At 39.6% G+C, this 23,106-nt stretch overlaps 1 protein-coding gene across 1 annotated transcript in view; it reads right to left on the bottom strand.

Moving 5' to 3' along the window:
* LOC126474113 (nucleolar protein 11) overlaps nucleotides 1–22,768 on the bottom strand; it is a 78,125-nt gene extending 55,357 nt beyond the window's left edge. The window contains exons 1-3 of the mRNA XM_050101539.1: nucleotides 22,450–22,768; nucleotides 9,347–9,511; nucleotides 9,028–9,246 (exon numbers count right to left, since the gene is read on the bottom strand). Of these exons, the coding sequence (XP_049957496.1) occupies nucleotides 9,028–9,246; nucleotides 9,347–9,511; nucleotides 22,450–22,581 (516 nt within the window). The 5' untranslated portion in view covers nucleotides 22,582–22,768. The remainder of the gene's footprint in view (nucleotides 1–9,027; nucleotides 9,247–9,346; nucleotides 9,512–22,449) is intronic.
* Nucleotides 22,769–23,106: the final 338 nt, after the last annotated feature.

Raw genomic sequence — 23,106 nt, 5'->3', positions numbered from 1 at the left:
GAAAGTCTCCCAACAGAAAAACAATCACCACTTTACTAGGTAACACAACATCAGATAAAGTTATTCTGTTTCCAACTTTGTCATGGACAAGTTTGAATTTCTTGCACAAGTTGTCTATAACCTTGTTAGTATCATTCTGTTTGGAAAAAGCAACAGTTGCAACGTTTACGGAGATTATACTCTCAGTAATTTCTCGATCTATAATTCGCTCAAATGGTTCTGCCAGATTACTTACATTTATAATGTCAAAGTTGACTATTTTTTCTTTGAAATTTTGTTCTACATTATTTACTTGCATGTTGACGCATGCAATTTGTGATTGGACTATAGGAATCAGCTTATCCTGTTTCTCAACACTCTCTTTCAGGGTGCACAATCTCTGCTTTACAGCATCAAATGTAACATTGGATACACGCTGAAATGATCCTAATTTTTCAACAAGTTCCATTTTTATATTATTACATTTACCTTCAATGTCAAATTCTAATATTTTAGTTAAATCCTGAAATTGCTCATTCTTTCTTTGGTTAAACTCAGCGAGTAGTTGTTCAATATGAGTATTCAAAGAACTGGTTTGTTCACTCTTTAAATCCAATTTCAGATTTTGTACCTTATTATTTAGAGTCAAATTCAGTCTTTAACAAAACTATATTAGCTGCTTGACTGTTCAAGATTCCGCTTTGGCTACTTAAAACATCACTCTGAGCTTCTAATTTTGATGTTCAATTGTGTATTTACTGAATCTAACTTAAGACTTTGATCACTTAGTTCTTGTCTTAAAGAAGAATTTTGAGCATTTAAATCTGCTCTTTGAGCATCTAACTTAGCATTTAGTTCTTTTCTTAATGAAGCATTCTGATCACTTAGTTCTTTCCTTAAAGCCGCTGAATCTGCTCTCTGGGCTTTAAGTAAATTCACTACCTCAGACCAGTCTGGTGCCTCCTTACTCACTGTCGTAACCATGGCTAGTTCTGAAGTTTCCCCAGTTTTTTTAATGCTATCCATATCCCTATTGATTTTCGACCTAGTGATCATCTAAAACAACTTCACATCTAAATGTACTAGCTACAGTAATATAGTCTTTGAACAGTTTCTTTTTTTTCCCCCTACTCAAACAATTATTGTTGTTCGCTCACCCAGTGTAGAGTTTTATGCTGCGGTGAATAGCACAGGTGCCGGCAGTGTCGAACGTTGGTTGCGGTGTCGATGTCGGCGAGTGGACACGAAGTCAGCAACGGTGAACAGCAGCCGTTGCAGTCAACGTCGGTGGCTGGTTACTGCGTCGACGTCAGTGGCTGGTTACTGCGTGTGTGAGAATTGCTTCCTCCCCACGTCCAAATCATCTTAATTGAAAAGTTGACATCTTCTCTCCATTCTTTTGACATTATTACCTTCTACCGTCTTATGTTATGTTGCTTTCACAAATTTCTTCCTTTGGTCCAGTAGACACAACGCAATTACTCGAAACAGTTTCTCAGTCTTGTTATGCCTGGTTGCTATGGCAACTCAAGTATCTTCTTCCCGTTTTTGGCTTACAATTTCCCTTTCTCTTTAAGTCCTCTCACTTGGTCGCCATGTTCTAACGCTTTCTTGAATGACAAGAGACAGTGCTGTGTTGGGTTGCGCAGCTCACGTCTCTTCCAGTTGACTCATACACTTGCGCGCAGCCGATCCTCTTCTTTAGGTAATCAGCTAAGTCGCTCTCACTGTTTAATTCTTCTCCAAAGACTGTATCAGGTTAAAGGGAATAATATTAACCAACTCTCTATTCTTGAAATCATAGAATTCATGGAACATATTTTGTGTTCAGACATAATGACCTTTCTAGACTCTGAGAAGCTCATCAGCAGAAACCAGCAAGGTTTTAGGAAACAGCGGTCATGTGAGACACATCTGGCCCTCTTTGTGCACGATAATGGCTCCCAGGTTGATGCCATATTTCCCGATTTTCGAAAGGCGTTTGACTCAGTTCTGCACTGTCACTTTATCCAAAAAGTGCGCACTTACAGTCTATCTGATGGCATATGCAGTTGGATAGAAAGTTTTCTAACAAACAGGGAGCAGTATATCGTCCTGAATGGGGTGACTTCAACAGAAACAAGCATAACTTCAGGTGTGCCCCAGGGCAGCGTAATAGGTCCGTTGCTTTCTACGATTTACATAAACAATGAGGTTGATGGTATTGACAGCAGCATTAGACTGTTTGCCGATGATGCTGTAGTCTACAGGAAAGTAGCATCACACGAAAGTTGTGAACAAATCAATGAGGATTTGCAGAAAACACACGCGTGGTGTAATGACTGGTAGTTATCTCTCAATATTAGTAAGTGTAACCTACTGCGCATAACAAGGCAAAAATCCCCATTAATGTATGAGTACAAAATTAATGCCCAGTCTTTGGAAGCGCTGACATCCTTCAAGTATCTTGGTGTGACTATTCAAAATGATCTCAAATGGAATGATCCAGATTACACAAGTAATGGGTAAGGCGAAATCTAGATTGTGGTTTATTGGTAGAATCCTGAACCGATGCAGTCCTTCAATAAAGGAAATAGCTTACGATATGTTAGTTTGTCCAGTCTTAGAGTATTGTTTGTCTGTATGGGACACTTACCAGATGGGTCTGGTTCAAGAGATTGAGAAGGTCCAAAGAAGAGCGGCAAGATTCTTGACAGGTGCATTTAGCCATCGTGAGAGCGTTACATATCGCATAGAAAGTTTGAAGTGGGACACACTTTCAATTACATGGCGCACTAAATGGAAGGGGCTGCTCACTAAATTCCGAAATCCGACCTTCACCGAGGATGTAGAGCATATATTATTACCACCAACTTTCAAATCGCACAATGACCACTATTCAAAGATAAGGGAAATTAGAGCTCGTACTGAGGCGTTCAGACAGTTGTTTTTCCCCTCACGCAATCCGCGAGTGAAACATTCATGTACTCTAGAATATTTTCGGTTCAACAATATATTTTCAGCTCTCATCTCCAAAGTAATAATTATTCCGTACAAGCTCCAGCAAGCCAACTGGTTCCAAGATAAACGTAAGAATCGACAAACCACCCATACAATTATATACATGCTGCCTCATACAGAGCCAAGACATGAAGTAAGAGTCTCTATACAATACACACTTCATCTGTCTCTGTAACAATCCTCATGACACCACAAACCACGGTACGTTATACAAACACTCTTTGACTTTTTGATGTAAATTCCAAGGCGCTACTGGTAACCACCTGTCGGGGCCGCTCATCTGACGCAGCTCCTGGCTTCTCGTGACAGCTGTCCCTCCTGCACACACAGATATGTGTGGCGCAGTAAAAAGGCTCTCTCACCCTCGTCATTAAAATATCGGGTGTTCGAGATGGTGGAGAGCCATGTGTTTCTAGAATTTACCCCGAAATTCTCGAAGCATTACAAACTGATGATTAACTGTACAAATGATCCCAGTAACATTAAAATAAACTAAATGGAACATTTGCTAAACTGTATTTATTTAGTTACTTATTATCTTCTCTCGTACATTACTACTGCAATGAAGGTCAGTTCTTGTGCTGTACAGGAAAAATGCAGTGTGTCATATGCCAGTTTAGTTGTACTACTTTTACAGAGAATCAATCAACAATTTTTTAACACAAAGGTTTCCTTACAATGTTTATTCAGTAGATATGACCCCATTCTGAACATGCTGATTCACTAGGCATAATCCTGAAGTTTCTTACTGTAGCTCTTTGTATTTGATTGGTTTTTCAGAATCAAAAGTAGTTCTGAGATACATACCTAAATTTCAGTTTATGTAGAAAAAAATGGAAAATAACAGGAGCTTTTGAAGTGATGTGCTACAAAGGGATCCAATTTTGTTCACAGGCACCTAACATTAGCCTGAATTTGAGTATCTGCATGGTTCAGACAGAAGATATCAAGTTATGAAACTTAAGGAACAACTTAATTGCTGTATTTCATTCACGTTTTATTCTTAATATATTGAGAAGCAGGTTACCTGACTATGTTTTCTGCAACTGACGTAAACCTATTCATGGAACTACAGGGTACATTCAACATTCATTATGCAAATGCACACTATCGCACATGACTGTCAGCATTCAGGAGCAAGTGATTAATAATAAAAAGACTTCTTAAAAATACATTCAGTACATATAATTACCTTTACAATGAACTGTCTGTTCACCTTAGGGTCTCTAACCATTAACGAATCACAACATAATGCCTCAACATATTCACTATGTGATCAAAAGTGTCCAGACACCTGGCTGAAAATGACTTACAAGTTCGTGGCGCCCTCCATCGGTGATGCTCGAATTCATTATGGTGTTTAGCCTTGATGTCAACTTCCACTATCAAATGCATATGTTCAATCAGGTGCTGGAAGGTTTTTTTGGGGAATGGCAGCCCATTCTTCACAGAGTGCTGCACTGAGGAGAGGTATCGATGACAATCGGTGAGGCCTGGCACGAAGTCGCCGTTCCAAAACATCCCAAAGGTGTTCTATAGCATTCAGGTCAAGACTCTGTGCAGGCAAGTCCATTACAGGGATGTTATTGTCATGTAACCACTCTACCACAGGTCGTGCATTACGAACAGGTGCTTGATCATGTTGAAAGATGCTATCACCATCCCCGAACTGCTTTTCAACAGTGGCAAGCAAGAAGGTGTTTAAAACATCAATGTAGGTCTGTGCCACGATAGTGCCATGCAACACAGAAAGGGGTGCAAACCCCCTCCTTGAAAAGCATAACCTCACCATAACACCATCGCCTCCGAATTTTACTGTTGGCACTACACACGCTGGCAGATGATGTTCAATGGGCATTCGATATGCCCATTCCCTGCCAATGGATTGCCACACTGTGTACCACGATTCGTCACTGCACACAATGTTTTACCACTGTTCAATCGTCCAATGTTTACACTCCTTACACCAAGCGAGGCGTTCGGCATTTACCGGCATGATGTTTGGCTTATGAGCAGCTGCTCGACCATGAAATCCAAGTTTTCTCACCTCCCACCTAACTGTCATAGTACTTGCTGTGGATCCTGATGCAGTTTGGAATTCCTGTGTGATGGTCAAGACACATGTCTGCCTATTACGCATTACGAGCCTCTTCTGTCGGTCATCAGATGAGGTCAACCTGCACACTTCTGTGCTGTACGTGTCCCTTCACATTTCCACTTCTCTATCACATTGGAAACAGTGGACCTAGGGATATTTAGGAGTGTGGAAATCTCGCATACAGACGTATGACACAAGTGACATCCAATCACCTGACCACGTTTGAAGTCTATGAGTTCAGCAGAGTACGCCATTCTCTCTCTCTCACGATGACTAATGACTACTGAGGTTGCTAATTTGGAGTACTTGGCAGTAGGTGGCAGCACAATGCACCTAATATGCAAAAATGCATGTTTTGGGGGGTGTCCAGATGCTTCTGATCACATATTGTATGAGCCTGTAAAAGCTAAATGAAAATGGATTTTTCTTCATCCAAAGCCAATTGTGCATCCTTTGACAGTTACTTACAAGGAGCGGTCCCAGAAGTAGAATTGACTTTTTGAAATAATCTATATGGTGATGTATGTTAAGGTCCATGGAATCACTCCCTGCAGCCATTCACCATGGTGGGCCCTCATTAGCGAGTAATCAATGAAAAAAAAAAATTCAAAATTTCACTACAAATAGTAACAATTTACAGACCAGTTGTATATGGCAATGGTTAAGGTAATGACCTCACATGTAGAAGATTGTGGTTTCACACTTTGTTATGCACTTTGAAATTCTTTATTTTTAAATCTTTATCGAAATTATTTTTATCTTTATTTTTACTCGATTAATTGGTTTAAATGCAATTTTTTTCATTCCCTTGTCACCACATGTAAGTCATTGTATGAAATATATCAACTGCTTTCATTTTTCTTCGTATCAGCCTTTTTCCACTTGGAATGCCTATTAATGGGATTTCAATTATTGTTAACTTTGACTTAAAGTCTTCCATTTCATCATTTTAAATTTTTGTCCATGTAACTGCATTCATTACTTCTATTTCCCATTTTGCTTGAAATTTGTTTTACTTATAGTCCCCATTTTCCTTTAAAACACCATCCAAGTTATTTTGTCCATAGTACAATAAGAATTTATATTTTAAATGTTTGTATGACCATTGCAATCCAACAAGACGTACATCTTGTAAAGAAGAATACACTCTTGATACCACTGCACAGTAGATTATTTTGTCTTTTGTTTTTTAATCGACAGATCGGCATTTTCAAATGTTTAAACATTAAGACAGATAAATAAAAGTAATTAAATTCACATGCATAAGTATTCCAAGTGAAAAATAAATATAAGAAGAAAAAATAAGAGCAATTGAAGAAGTTAATAAGTTGATTACAACGATGTGACAAGGAAATACAAATTTAAAAAAATTGTTTGTAAACCAATTAATTGCATAAAAATAGTGACCAAAGTCATTTTGACAAAGATTTTTAAAAAAATAAAAAAGTTTCCATTGCTTGACGAGATTCAAACCATCCACCCGAGTCAGTAACTTAAATACTATAGTACTTTTTTTTTTCTTCAACCAGTCCATAAGTGGTTACTACACTCCTGGAAATTGAAATAAGAACACCGTGAATTCATTGTCCCAGGAAGGGGAAACTTTATTGACACATTCCTGGGGTCAGATACATCACATGATCACACTGACAGAACCACAGGCACATAGACACAGGCAACAGAGCATGCACAATGTCAGCACTAGTACAGTGTATATCCACCTTTCGCAGCAATGCAGGCTGCTATTCTCTCATGCAGACGATCGTAGAGATGCTGGATGTAGTCCTGTGGAACGGCTTGCCATGCCATTTCCACCTGGCGCCTCAGTTGGACCAGCGTTCGTGCTGGACGTGCAGACCGCGTGAGACGACGCTTCATCCAGTCCCAAACATGCTCAATGGGGGACAGATCCGGAGATCTTGCTGGCCAGGGTAGTTGACTTACACCTTCTAGAGCACGTTGGGTGGCACGGGATACATGCGGACGTGCATTGTCCTGTTGGAACAGCAAGTTCCCTTGCCGGTCTAGGAATGGTAGAACGATGGGTTCGATGACGGTTTGGATGTACCGTCCACTATTCAGTGTCCCCTCGACGATCACCAGTGGTGTTCGGCCAGTGTAGGAGATCGTTCCCCACACCATGATGCCAGGTGTTGGCCCTGTGTGCCTCGGTCGTATGCAGTCCTGATTGTGGCGCTCACCTGCACGGCACCAAACAAGCATACGACCATCGTTGGCACCAAGGCAGAAGCGACTCTCATCGCTGAAGACGACACGTCACCATTCGTCCCTCCATTCACGCCTGTCGCGACACCACTGGAGGCGGGCTGCACGATGTTGGGGCGTGAGCGGAAGACGGCCTAACGGTGTGCGGGACCGTAGCCCAGCTTCATGGAGACGGTTGCGAATGGTCCTCGCCGATACCCCAGGAGCAACAGTGTCCCTAATTTGCTGGGAAGTGGCGGTGCAGTCCCCTACGGCACTGCGTAGGATCCTACGGTCTTGGCGTGCATCCGTGCGTCGCTGCGGTCCGGTCCCAGGTCGACGGGCACGTGCACCTTCCGCCGACCACTGGCGACAACATCGATGTACTGTGGAGACCTCACGCCCCACGTGTTGAGCAATTCGGCGGTACGTCCACCCGGCCTCCCGCATGCCCACTATACGCCCTCGCTCAAAGTCCGTCAACTGCACATACGGTTCACGTCCACGCTGTCGCGGCATGCTACCAGTGTTAAAGACTGCGATGGAGCTCCGTATGCCACGGCAAACTGGCTGACACTGACGGCGGCGGTGCACAAATGCTGCGCAGCTAGCGCCATTCGACGGCCAACACCGCGGTTCCTGGTGTGTCCGCTGTGCCGTGCGTGTGATCATTGCTTGTACAGCCCTCTCGCAGTGTCCGGAGCAAGTATGGTGGGTCTGACACACCGGTGTCAATGTGTTCTTTTTTCCATTTCCAGGAGTGTATTTTTAATGTTAAACAGCATCATGTGAAATTCCAATTTTTTATTTTTTATTTTTTTTTCTGATTATCCGCAAACGAGTGTCCACCAGGATGAATGGCTCGAACATGTGATTTCTTGGATCTTAACCTAAGACATCATATAGAGTATTTTTAAAAAAATCAATCCCACCCACTGCAGTTAATTTATTTTCTTTTTCATTTTTCTTAAATCATCATATGATATCCTAATGAGACACTAAAATCCAAGCCCCTGGATCTGGAGTGTGGCAAATACTCACTAGTTACAGTCCTTTGTGAAATCTTTCGGAGTGCTCATCATGACTCACTGAAATATCAACATGCAATGCCTAGAAAGTTTACTTTACCTCTCCTTTGGATTTCTGAGAAGGTGCATTGCTCTTCCTTCTGTTATTTGATGAACTAAGAAACTGGCCTTGCTGCATTTAATCAGTGTTTCACTTACTTCTGACTTATTTCTTCTGTATTATGATTTTAGTTTTAGTGGTGGGCACAAGCAAACCAGAAATCTATAACTTAGAACTCCAGAAACATAGAATGCCACACACTGGCAAATCATAATTTTTCAAGTATTTCCTGATTATATTTTTTTGACTAGGGTTACTTTCTTACCTGGCCTTATTTTAGGTATGTGCAACAGTAACTTTGTAAAATTCAGAAGTGCATGTCAGATTTCCTAGTTCTAGCCAAAGGCAGAAAGTATTCAAACAACACATGGAAAAAAGGTTCAGATTCCATAATATCTAATCCACTCTAATAACACTCAACAGTTAAAATGCTACATTTCACTTCAGATCAGTGCTGAAATGAATTAATATGTTATATTTTTTTCCAAATCTGTAATAGTTAGCCTTAGTTTCCCAAAATCATAACACCAGCATCCCATCATTTTTGTACAAGGAGACTATTTTGCTCTAAGATTCAATCACACTTCAAATTAACTATATTACTATGACTGTCATACCTTTGAGTTACGTGCTAAAAAAGTGACGTAATTTCTTCCTTCAGAGGATATAATATAGGAATCTTCAATTTCTTCATCTGATGCCAAAACTGGCTTTTGGGTGTCTTCTTTCCTTTTTTGCAAAACAGCATCTAATGGTAACACACGACCATTTTTGAAAAGAACAATGGGAGGTTTTTCTTCAGAAGATGACAAAATGCAGTTTATGGGTTCCTGAAACTAAGTTGAAAAACATTTAAACATTAGTGTTTTATACCTTACACTTACAGTATTACTAAAATGAGTACCAAATTAAGAAAAGAAATTTTAATGACCCTACCTTTGTTTTATTTGCTTTATCCAACCTATCATCATTCTCTGTCCACGTCCGGATTTGGTTATAGTGAAACACACCCACATACTGTTTGTTTGCTTTGTCGTATATTACAGGTGATGTCAGTCTGCTTTTTGTGCTCCAGCTACCAATCTGCTTCTGATCTTGCAACTGCAAAAGAACAACAGTCATAAAAGTAACCATTCTAGCAGTAACAGTAGGAAGAGCAATAATGCTGACAGTAGTGACCAATTTATTTTTTAACTCATGTTGGCAGTATCATTATGATGACATGTTGTTAGATGTAGAAAAATATCTGAAAAACATGTCATACTTGTTCAGTCTCAATGATTACTGAAACAAATCAAATGCGTGAAACTAACTGACAAAATCTGGGTTTCAATACAATTCACTGTCCTGACAGATCTTTTATTTCATAGTTTGTCAGATGCACTACGAATTCTGATTCAAAGAAGTGGTCCCCCCCCGCCTCCCCCCTTGCTGTTATAAATACATGCTGACATGCTGAGTTAGTCTTTCATGTTAGGCCTATTAGTTGATTTCTTCTTCTGAGTGTTTCGAACAGGCCTACTTTGGATCATGCTTGTTCAACTGTTGGGCTTTAATATTTGCCCAGTACCGTCACACCCACTGCCGATGTAACTCCTTCCTTTCTTCTGGTCAGGGAGTACCTTCCCTTCGGCTTTTCCTGAAACGCTCGGGCTTTCTTCAGGGTACGTCTCACAGACTATCTGTTCTTGAGATCAGTTATTCCCAATTCTTTAATGTCCTTTACAGTTTCTGTCAGCCAAGTGGTGTGAACCTTCTTCTTTTGCCAGAAGGTGAACAGACGGTCGGTCAATCTGTTTGGAGGCAATCTTGCAAAATGACTATAGAGAGCTACCCTTCTTTTTCTAGCACAGTCACAGACCCTCTCAATATGTTCATAGAGCTCTCAGTTATGTCACCTTCTGAATTCCCATCTTCTTCTACTGGGCCTAGGATCTTCCTGAGGATTCTCCTCTCTCTGACTTCCAATTTCTCCATCAGACCTCTCCAGTTCATGGAAAGACATTCCGTGGCATACAGGGCTTCTGGTCATATGACTGATGTGTAGTGCTTAGGTTTCAGGTTGCGTGACAGGCCTTTTTTAGTTGTAGGTTTTCTCAGTCAGTCGATAGGCTGGTTCCAACTTGTTGACTCTCATGGATAATGTTTTTTCTGATAGGTTGGGTTCAATGCATTCACAGAAGTGCTTAAACTTCTCAGTCTTTTGATGTTTCCCTGGTCTAGTAACATCTCTCTGTTAGCTTCTTTGATGTTGGTGAAGAACTCTGTTTTCTCCAGCGACACTTGAACACCCACTTTGGCTGCCTGTTTTCTGAGGCAGTTTACCTGCATTGTTGTCATTTCAAGAGAATCAGCAGTCAGTGCCATGTCATCTGCAAAAGCCAGGCAATCTACAATCAGCCATTAGTTCTTACAGCCCAGGTAGACACCACTCTGAGAACCCAAATTGGTCAGTTCCTTGCACCATTCTCTCACAACCTTTTCAAGGTTGACTTATTATATGAAGAAAGCCAGAAAAAATACGGAGTGGTAGCATTGAGTTGGGTGTCCTTACACTCCCCGAGGCTTTTATATGTCTACCTTCCACCTATCTTTTATAATTGGCCCTTCAAGCATTATTCTTAGCTTTTAGAACCAAGTAATCCCTCCCCAATGGGTAATACTTTACAGAAGTGTATTACAGTGGCTGCCTTTTTGCATGTTAATGTATTACCTGATCGAGTCCTGAGCAACCAGCCCATCCTCTCCAACTTCCATTAACAAATTCGTCTTCTTTGCCCTATATAAACCTGTGGTTCCAAAAGATAGCATTACTGGTTTTTGTTTAATTTTTTTATGTACTTTTATGTGCTGTACTGGGCACTGCACCTTCTGAAGGTAAGAACAGAAGAGGGCATCTTTCTCGTGTATGAGCCAAGGTGGTTCTTATCCTCCTTTAATCTAGTGTGTGTAACAAATTTCTCATTGGAATTTCCCTTTTATACCGTTATTATTTTGTTTCTCTTTCAAATTCATAATCTGGAAAAAAGAAAACATTTAATCTCTGCCAGTATACCAATTTGTTAACTTTGGTTTATGATCCTATTGTAAGCCTGGACTATTAGCCATGGCACTTTCCTTTAAGGGAAGCTGTAACTATGAGGACACACCTTCGAGATGAGCAGTCAGCCACAAATTGTTAAGCGCTCAGCTGGGACACTCACCTGTAATTGCTTTTCTCGAAATTTCCATGTCACAGCTGTAGGTAGTACAACTGAAATGTAGGTTTTAGCTTGTAACTAAGGAAGAGAATAGAGGTTGGCTATTGAAATACGTCATCTAGCATGCTTCTTACAGGGGGAGGGCATGAATTGGGAATGAGGCTTGGTTGGCTTGTAGTTACCTAAAGGGTGTTACCCTGCAAGCAGTGGTAAAACACACTGACCAGCCAAAACGATTTAACCCTTTTAGTGCCAAATACGATCTGATCGTGATCCAGATTTTCGGCAAAAAATGCCAGTAACGATCTGATCGTGATGCCTTTCTCATTCATTTTTTCCGCGCTTGAAGGCAAAGTTGTTAGTATTTCCTAGCAAATGAGAAAGGCATCACGATCAGATCGTTACTGGCATTTTTCGCCGAAAATCTGGATCACGATCAGATCGTATTTGGCACTAAAAGGGTTAAAATTTCACCCACACTTTATACAGGGTGTAGCACTTATCTTGACCACCCTAAATAACTGTTTGTCCGGATGCAAATTACAAAATGTTTCAAGCAAATGTTCTTTAGCCATCAAGGGAACATCAATCAGCATGATTGCCTTTGTTGTAGCTTTGTTATTAACAAAGATATGAACAGCGGTATGACTTGTTTAAATGGCACCCTGTATTTTTTATTCGGTAATTCATTTCCTCTCTTAAAGACCTATTCAAAAATGTTTTACTCTGGATTCCATGCTACAGCCAACTCTCCCATGTCATCCCCTACTACAGCACAACTATATCAACACCTTTTGTTGTGGTCTTCAGTCCTAACACTGCTTTGCTGCAGCTCACCACATGCAAGCATCTTCTCCAAGTAACTACTGCAACCAACATACATTTGAACCTGCTTACTGTATTCATCCCTTGGTCTCCCTCTACAGTTTTATTCCTCACACTTGCCTCCAATACTAAAATGATTCCTTGATGTCTCAGAAAGTGCAGTATTAACTGATCCTTTTCTTTTTTTACTAAAGTTGTGCCATAATTACTTTTTTCTCCCCAATTTTTTCCATACTTATTCATTAGTTACACAATTTGGATGTGGGAACACTTTTCTGACAAAGGTGGGATGGACATGCACATCAGAAGAAGGCACTGGTGAGGATAAAATAACTTTTTAATAATTTCTTTACTAATACATCCACCATGTGACTGGTCGGAAGTGGCTTACAAATGTCTGCTTGTGCCTGTGTACGTGCGGATGGATGTGTGTGTGTGTGTGCGCGCGCGCGAGAGTGTATACCTGTCCTTTTTTCCCCCAAAGGTAAATCTTTCCGCTCCCGGGATTGGAATGACTCCTTACCCTCTCCCTTAAAACCCACATCCTTTTGTCTTTCCCTCTCCTTCCCTCTTTCCTGATGAAGCAACCGTTGGTTGCGAAAGCTTGAATTTTGTGTGTATGTTTGTGTGTCTATCGACCTGCCAGCGCTTTCGTTTGGTAAGTCACATTATATATATATAATAGAGGGAAACATTCCACGTGGGAAAAATTATATATAAAAACAAAGATGAGGTGACTTACCGAACGAAAGCGCTGGCAGGTCGATATATATATATATATATATATATATATATATATATATGTGTGTGTGCAGTCATGTGTGTGTGTGTGTGTGTGTGTGCTGCTCACACACATGACTGCAGTCTCAGGCAACTGAAACCACCAGAATAGCATGGAGAGCTGCATCAAACGAGTCTTCGGATGTGTGAGAGAACCAGCTATCACCATGATTTAACTCCAGTCAGAACTTTGTTTGTAGGGTAATATACAGCTTCATATGTGTACAGAATCCTTTACATATAAACCAAAATGAGAGGTCATTAACAAGGTCTGCATTCTTTAAATGATTATTACTAAAAATTCTGGAACGCAGCCTTGTGTGTTTAACTGATTGTAAATGAAGATAAAGAGTGGTACCATCATGGTAGCATAAAATTTTAATACTCTGTTGGTTCTTTAGGAACCTAGAGAGATATATAATATCAATCAGTTTTTACCAATAGCCTGTTGCTAATGTATACAATGTCTGTTTTGACAAATGTTAAGGACCTGCCTTTGATAAATTACTGTTAAGTATAATTTTTTCTGGCACTGTAAGGCTAAATAAATCGAAAGAGGAGGAGTCATTCCATGTGAAGTCAACCCAGCTGCCAACTTGACCATCTCCAATTTTCATTAAATTTGGTGTTCACTACACATGAGGAGAGAATGAAAAATACCCAATTTCAGAACTGTAGCACAAGTATGACAAAGGAATGAGCACCCAAATTTCTAAAAATGTGTGCAAAATTCGAAAAACACTGCTCACAAAAAAAGACTGTAATTTCTGTTCTAATAGAGACAGAATCATGGATCAGGCAATTTTGGAAATGGCTAAGAAAAGACTGCAAATGATATACAACTTGGCCATGTCAAAAAAAAAAAAAAAAAACCACACACACATAATTAAGGTCAGTGACCTTGAATATCTCAAAACGTATCACCTTCAAAATTTCTGAGAAAGATGTACTTGTTTCTTCATTGTTACACTAAACATAGTGAAAAATCAAGTTGGGATGTCATCTGGATTAGGACATGTGAGTTAATACTTAAAGCTATGTGACACAATAAAGCAACAGAAATTTAATGCAAACTGAAACAAAATGTTATAAGTACTGAAAAACATGTAAACTTTTAAAAAGATGATGTAATAGCAATGCACAGTATGGCAATATGAAGAGGCCAATTGCAAGTATTTGTAATACGCAAGGTAACAGCACGATCTCTGACCTTCAATGACACAAAACATGATACAACCATCCTAGACAAATGTATGGAATGCATGGAAAAAACATTCAAATATCACAACCAAATGCAATGACAAATGCATCAGAAGCAGTAACCAAGCCTCAACACTGAGAAGCAAGATATAACACTTTTGAGCATCTTCTCGTAAAAGGGCATACATGTGACATGTTGCTGTACTCCCATCAACCTTTGTAAAAATGTCTATCTTGTCCACAGTAAAGACGTCAGGTTTCTTGGGGTACACAATGAAGGTGAAGAGCCATGACTATGTAGGGAGCTTTTGTAACCCCACTGGTACATTCATTAACATTAAAAACACATCCAAGCCAGCAGCAACCATCATACAAACATACAGCAAACACAGTGATATCAACAGGGTATGAGTATTGTGGGTCTGTGTCAGATACTCATTTTTGATGTATGGTGAAGTGGAGAAAACTTTCATTTGGATTTTTTTTATGGACAGTGGAAATAACACAGTGCAACTAGTGGGTACCAAAAATAGTGCAAATCTGTGCTAATGACTCTTGAAAGAGAGGAGCGTCCTCATCATATTCCCTGTTAGTTTTATTATGAAAGTGATACACTGTAATGTTCTTGGAACATCATTCAAAAAGCTACCTGGGTGTCATCATCTGAGAGGTGTAGATGCACTGCAGACTGGCATGGGAAGCAAGTCTCTCAGTGGTACCCCAATACCACCACATGGTCCTCTGCCATATGATGTAGCAAGGAAATGACACTCTAAACAGACACTGAAATCACTCTGATGAAAGATAAGTTAAGCAATGGCATTGTAAAAGATGAACACACACTGTCATGTTTAAGGCATTCTGATTTGTTAACAAATGAAATGTGATCAACTGCATAGGTTTCTGGATGTCATTATAAACTACAAATGGGTGAAGAGAGGTCTGTGCATTGTTCCAGTGAACCCCCTTAAACCTCATCCTGTATAATTCTCTGCAAAATCACAAACAACAATGTATTCATTGTCACAAGTGTCCCTTTCAGATTGAAAAGACTGTTGGACAGCTATGAAGCTGCAGGAGCTTTTTTGAATTCTTCAGTGAGGTTTCCCAAGAAGCCTTCCACAAAACAGACATGTTTGGAGAGATGTTTGGTCTGTAGGTGTCCAAAGTTTGTATGTTATTTCATCAGTTCCATTTTCAACGAACAAGTCCTATAGATTATATAATGAAAGATTGTGCACTTGGGCAGTTCTCACATTTTGACATATAACATTTTGGCTGTGCAGGATTACAAATGCTCTCGGACAGACAGTGTTTGTATGCATTAAGGTGACAGTTGGCATCACCTGTCCAACATGAGCTTCACATTTTCATGAATACTGCAAAGACGCACACTATAGGTACTGGTTGCACCAGCCAGAACACCGTTCTTGGGTTGTAACTGGCAAACTTTGGATAATGCTACTTTCAGCTTTAACTGTGGATGCCCTGATAAAAATCATTAGGTTTTCCTACACCAGTCATTTTTGTTTATGAACCCTGGAACCATGTCCCTTGACAGAAACAAAATCCTTCTTCTCAGGCACATAGCGGCTTATATCCACTTTGTTGTAAAATTCTATGTGAAAGTCCACAAAATGTTCACTTAGGTCTTGGATTAGGAGTTCCTAAGATACTACATTCTTTGACCAATTATTAAATAGTTTGAGGCTTCAAATTCATTTTCAATCATTCGGATGCTCCCACTTTTCGGAAGAAGCATCAATATTTGGTTCTTCTCACTGTTTGAAGTGCTATTACTAAATTATTCTTTCAGTTGTGTTATACATTGAAGCACCAATGAAACTGGTATAGGCAAGCATGTTCAAATACAGAGATATGTAAACAGGCAGAATACGGCGCTGTGGTTGGCAACGCCTATATACGGCAACAAGTGTCTGGCGCAGTTGATCCATCGGTTCCTGCTGCTACTATGGCAGGTTTTTCACGATTTAAGTGAATTTGAACATGGTGTTATAATTGGTGCATAAGGTTGTGATGAAGTGGAGATTTTCCCATGTGACCATTTCACGAGTGTACCGTGATTATCAGGAATTCGGCAAAACATCAAATCTCCAACATCTCTGTGGCTGGTAAAAGCTCCTGCAAGAACAGGACCAACAATGACTGAAGAGAATCATTCAGTATGACAGAAGTGCAACCCTTCCGCAAATTGCTGTAGATTTCAATGCTGGACGATCAGCTAGGGGCAGAGTGTGAACCATTCAACAAAACTTCATCGATATGGGCTTTCAGAGCTAAGGCCCATTCATGTACTTCATGACTGCTCGGCACGAAGCTTTACACCTCGCCTGGGCCCGTCGACACCGACATTGGACTGTTGATGACTGGAAACATGTTGCCTAGTCAGACTAGTCTCATTTCAAATTGTATACAGCGGATGGATGTGTACAGGTAGGGAGACAACCTCATGAATCCATGGATCCTGCATGTCAGCAGGGGACTATTCAAGCTGGTGGAGCTCTGTAATGGTGTGGGACATGTGCAGTTAGGGTGATATGGGACCCCCGATACCTCTAGATATGACTCTGACAGGTGCCATGTACATAACTGTAAGCATACTGCCTGATCACTCACATCCATTAATGTCCACTGTGCATTCCAATGGATTTGGTCAATTCCAGCAACACAATGTGACACCCCACATCTCCACAATTGCTACAGAATGGCTCCAAGAACACTGTTCTGAGTTTAAACACTTCCGCTGGCTACCAATCTCCCTCGACATGAACATTATTGAGAATATCTGGGATGTCTTGCAACGATCTGTTCAGAAGAGATCTACATCCCCTCATACTCTTACAGATTTATGGACAGCCCTGCAGGATTCATGGTGTCAGTTCCCTCCAGCACTACTTCAGACATAAGTCGAGTCCATGCCATGTCATGTTGCAGCACTTCTGTGTGGTCACTGGGGCCCTACACAAGATTAGGTAGGTGTACCAGTTTCCTTGCCTCTTCAATGGGATTTCAGATTCCATAACATTGTTTCACCCTCTGCTTTTTCTCGTATTTATTTCGAAATACTTCAGACACTTTCTCGACCTTATTCTCTGGATATGTTTTCTCTTTGTCTCTTCTTTTCCTCTGGTGACTCACTAATGATACCAGACTATCAGTTAATTCAACTACATCAACATCATGGTCAATAGATGTGTGTGAGGAGTTATGCTGAGTTGTGATTCCTATATCTTTCCACATAGTAGGTTCAGCCACAAGCCCTTGTTTGTGTGTCAATTTTTTCCTGCACCTATCACACATTTTGTGGTCTGTCATTACGCCACCAATCATATCAAAATTTGTACTTGGCATATTACAAGTGCTTCCTATTGGCCTGTTCATTTTGCTACCTTACTGTTCATTGCTATCACACAATCTTTTTTAAAAGTTAACATATTTTTCAGTACTTTAAGTTATTCTGTTGCAGTTTGCATTCAATTTTTATTGCTTTATTGTGTCATACTACTGAAGAAATAAATTAATATCTCCAAATCCAAATGTCATCCTAACTTGATTTTTTACTATGTTGTGTGATGTAATATGAAGGCGCAAATATATTTTTTCAGACATTTTGTAGGTGATATGTTCCGAGTTATTCAAGGTCACTGACATTGATTATGTACATTATTTGAATACGGTAATGTTGGATACCTTTTTAAAGTTTGTTCTTAGCCATTTCCAAAATTATCTGAAAGTGCTTCTATTTCTCTTAGAACAGACATTACAGCCATTTCTGTATGCAATGTTTGTCACATTTTCCACACATTTTTAGACCTTTGGGGGGCCATTACTTTTGTCATACTTGTGCTACTGATAAACCAGATATATGTACAGTATTTAACAATCATTTCTGACCATTGCTGGTGAATTAAATAAAAATTTAGTTTCTACAGGGAATCATAACTTTCTTGGCAAATGCCTTTCTGAGATAGATGTCTGAAATACTCCTCTGCGATACAGACAAGGGGGAGACTGAGTCAATAATTAAATCACTGAAGACTAAAGACTCACAGTTACGATGGAGTGCCTATCGGAATATTTAAGTACTGTGCTGCACATGTTAGCCCTGTATTTAGCCATATCTGTAATTTTTCCTTTAGGATGGTCAGTTTCCTGATTAAAGTACTCAGTAGTAAAACTGCTCTATAAAAAGGGAGAAAGAGATAATGTAGACAATTTTAGACCATTTCTATGCCATCAGTGTTTGCTAAAATTATTGAAAAGACTGTGTATGTAAGGATAATTGATCATTTTATATCACACGATCTGCTATCAAATGTACAGTTTGGCTTTAGAAGTTGTTTAACAACTGAAAATGCTATATTTTCTCTTCTCTGCAAGGTACTGGATGGGTTAAACAAAAGGTTTCAAATGCTAGGCAGATTTTTTTGATTTAACTAAGGCGTTTGATTGTGTTAATCACTAAATATTGCTTCAGAAGTTGGACCATTATGGAATATGGGGAGCAGCTCACAATTGGTTCACCTCTTACTTTAGGAACAGACAGTAAAAGGTAGTTATTCACAATATTGAGAATGGCTGTGAGGTGGGGTCTGAGTGGGGTATGGTCAAATGGGGGGGGGGGGGGGGGGGGGTGTCCCAGGGATCAGTGTTGGGGCCACTTCTGTTCCTCATTTATGTAAATTATATGACCTCTAGTATTACGGGTAACTCTAAAATATTTCTGTTTGCTGATGACACAAGCTTGGTAGTAAAGGATGTTGTGTGCAACATTGGCTCACTTTCAAATAGTGCAGTACATGACCTAAGTTAATGGCTTGTAGAAAATAAACTAAAGCTAAATCACAGTAAGACTCAGTTTTTACAGCTTCTAACACATAATTCAACAAAACCTGACATCTTAATTTCACAGAATGGGCATATGATTAGTGAAACTTACAGTTCAAATTTCTAGGTGTTCAGATAGATAGTAAACTGTCGTAGAAAGCCCACCTTCAGGATCTTGTCCAAAGATTTAATGCTGCCATTTTTACTATTCAACAGTATCTGAAATGGGTGATTGTTCGACACGAACATTAGTCTACTTTGCTTATTTTCATTAGCTTATGTCATATATATATATAAACAAAGATGATGTGACTTACCAAACGAAAGCGCTGGCACGTCGATAGACACACAAACAAACACAAACACACACACAAAATTCAAGCTTTCGCAACAAACTGTTGCCTCATCAGGAAAGAGGGAAGGAGAGGGAAAGACGAAAGGATGTGGGTTTTAAGGGAGAGGGTAAGGAGTCATTCCAATCCCGGGAGCGGAAAGACTTACCTTAGGGGGAAAAAAGGACGGGTATACACTCGCGCACACACACACACATATCGATCCACACATATACAGACACAAGCAGACATATTTAAAGACCTGTCTGCTTGTGTCTGTATATGTGTGGATGGATATGTGTGTGTGTGTGTGTGTGTGCGAGTGTATACCCGTCCTTTTGGTGGACAAGATAGCTGAGACACCCTGTATATTCCTTACTGTCACTTCTTGTTCACAATATTAGCTTATTCCCAAGAATAAGCAGCTTTCACACAGTTAATAGTCGGCACAAATCAAAACCCGTATTTGGATCGGACTTCCTTAACCACCTTGAGCAGAATGGTGTGCAGTGTACTTCTGCATCCATTTTCAATAAGCTACCACTCAAATTCAAAAATCTTAGCAGTAATACACACGCTTTCAAATCAAAACTGAAGAGTTTCCTCACGTGTCACTCCTTCTATTCTGTCGAGGAATTTCTTGAAAAATTAAGCTGATTCTTGTTGTATTGTGACTGTGTTTACTTAAACTTATGGACTGACTTTTTTCAGGTTCATAAGCATTTTATTTTTATCCGTTATTACTTTTAAACTGTAATTTCATGTACTGACACGTTCCATGACCTTGGAGGTTTGCTTCTCAGTTTGGTCCTATGGAATTTGACATGTAAATAAATAAATACAAATCTGAAAAATGCCATTTTTCATTCTCTCCTCATATGCAATGAGTACACATTTGATAAAAATCAGAGATTGTCAGCTGTGTTGATTTAACATAGAATGATCCTATTCTTTCAGTTTGCTTCCGCACAGGCCAGAAAAATTGTACCTAATAGTAATTTATGAAATGCAGCTCGTCAAAATGTATCAAAATAAGTGTTGTGTACAGTACGTAGTAGGCCCTAGTCAAAAAAGATTGACATTACATATCTCCCTAGGTTCGTAAACGAACATTGAGGTTAATGCTTTCAATACATCATCATTTCTGTTGTAGGTGGCTGAGAATGCTGTTTTATTTGCCTTTCTGTTATTGTTTCACATTTCTTTGTTTTATGAAATTCCTTTTGATTACGTGAACCAAAGCTACTTGATAATGGTACATGTAACTACCTAATTCACAAAAAATTAATTTGAAAAAAAAAAAAAAAAGAAAGAAAGAAATATGTAAAATGAAAGTAACAAAACATGAAAACAAATTAATTTGTCATATGAATAAGTAATGTTTTACAACAATGGATGACAGTGGTTCTATTCATATAGGCCTAAAGTATGATACAGCATGTTTGGTGGAACATTGGTTTTAGACTGTTTAAAACAGATGAAGATGACAAAACATCAAGAAAGTTTACTGTGACAGTCTATCTACACATACGGAAATTAATGACACTACGTAAAGGGCGCAGTCATTTAAAGGAAAAATACATACCTATGCACAGACAAGAAGAGAATAGAAGCTTTCGAAATGTGGTGCTACAGAAGAATGCTGAAGATTAGATGGGTAGATCACATAACTAATGAGGAGGTATTGAATAGAATTGGGGAGGAGTTTGTGGCACAACTTGACAAGAAGAAGGGACCGATTGGTAGGACATGTTCTGAGGCATCAAGGGATCACAAATTCAGCGTGGAGGGTAAAAATCGTAGAGGGAGACCAAGAGATGAATACACTAAGCAGATTCAGAAGGATGTAGGTTGCACTAAGTACTGGGAGATGAAGAAGCTTGCACAGGATAGAGTAGCATGGAGAGCTGTATCAAACCAGTCTCAGGACTGAAGACAACAACAACAACAACAACAACAACACCATGCACAACAAACTATGAAAATGTGAAGCATCTGCTCTGCTTCTTTATGGGTCAGCTTTGTTTGGCTTTTATTTCTGTTTTGAGTAGGCACTAACACTTCAGGTCTTGAAAGCAACATGACCCATCAGTACATACTTTGAGATGCAATCTCATATGCTACGTATTTTGCGCATGTGATGGTTCTGTTTGTAGCTATACAATATACAATGGCAACTGTACGATGTTATTCATATGTGTACTGTTCATAGTATTCTACCACCACACACTCAGTTTAACAACAGAACTGTACAAGACAGCATTTAATTCATGCCTATATGTTATACACTTGTTGACAATTCGCAGGCACTCATTTCTAGTTCCATGTCAAGACAGACAGAAGTGCACAGACATAACTATGCAGTAAATGTCATCTTTTAGGCTACTAGGCTGTTATTAAACTGAGAACATACATTTGGTAGGGACTGAACTTCTGCTTAATGTTGAGTCATATGAAACTTAACATTGATATCAAATACAATATGTAAACTGGTGTTTAGTACAGTACACGATTGCCATTCAAACGATAAACGTAATTCTGCTTTCCACTATAAGAAGGCAGTTCAGCACACTCCCACGTAAAATTGCTTGTCAGGTTCCGGTACGAAACAGACGGTGTCAAGGAAGGAAGACAGGGCTTAAAGTCCAGTCGATTAAGAGGTCATTAGTGGCGGAATACAAATTACGTTTGGTATAAGAAACCGGCATTGCTCTTTCGAAGGGAACATCTAGTAAGAAGTATTTGTCTGTTGACTTACCAAGTAAAAATTAAACCATCAGGAAAGTGTGAACATAAAACAATGCTAGATTCGAATCACTTTGGTTTCTCAACCATTGTGTTTCACAGTACTTACCTTATATCTTATAACGATATTTCTCCCAAGTGTCACAAGCACAGTACCGGGCTGGGAATCGTCTGTTACACCAAGTAAACTACTTTCGTCAATCAGTGGGCAAAGCCCATACGCAACACCTAATTTTGCCATTAATCACATACTCTACACTCACAATACGTAAACAAACCCACCGTGTGCACCGTGGTTTACATTCAGTAAACACTTAAATAATATCTTACGATGCTCTGCGCAAAGTTTCTTGCTAAATGGGCATGGCTGCCAATGGCTAGGCAGTGAATTTAAGCCGGGTTCACACATGCAACTAGTGGATTTCTGTAGTTGCGCCGTTCACAAGGACGCCCCAAATTCTGCGTAGTAGCACAGCTTTCCACATGGCGTCAACAGAAATCTTATGGGTGATTATTAATGTTATGGTGCAGCTTATAGCATTAGATTTATGGAGAAATTTAATATATATCGAAAGGATAAGGAAATAGAGGTGGCATATTTGTTGCAGTTGACAAGACACTCAGATCCACCGAGAAATAAACTGAAGCTGCATGTGAGACTGTTTGGGCGAGACTCAGTATCAAGAGCGGGCATAAAATGATAACTGGATATTTCTATAGCCCACCAGACTCATCTCCTGATGTAAACGAAAAATTTTAAGAAAAC

Source organism: Schistocerca serialis, chromosome 4 (genome assembly GCF_023864345.2).
Source record: "Schistocerca serialis cubense isolate TAMUIC-IGC-003099 chromosome 4, iqSchSeri2.2, whole genome shotgun sequence".
NCBI classification, from domain to species: domain Eukaryota; kingdom Metazoa; phylum Arthropoda; class Insecta; order Orthoptera; family Acrididae; genus Schistocerca; species Schistocerca serialis.
Note: the sequence above shows the minus strand (reverse complement) of the source record. Positions and strands in the feature narration are given on the sequence as shown.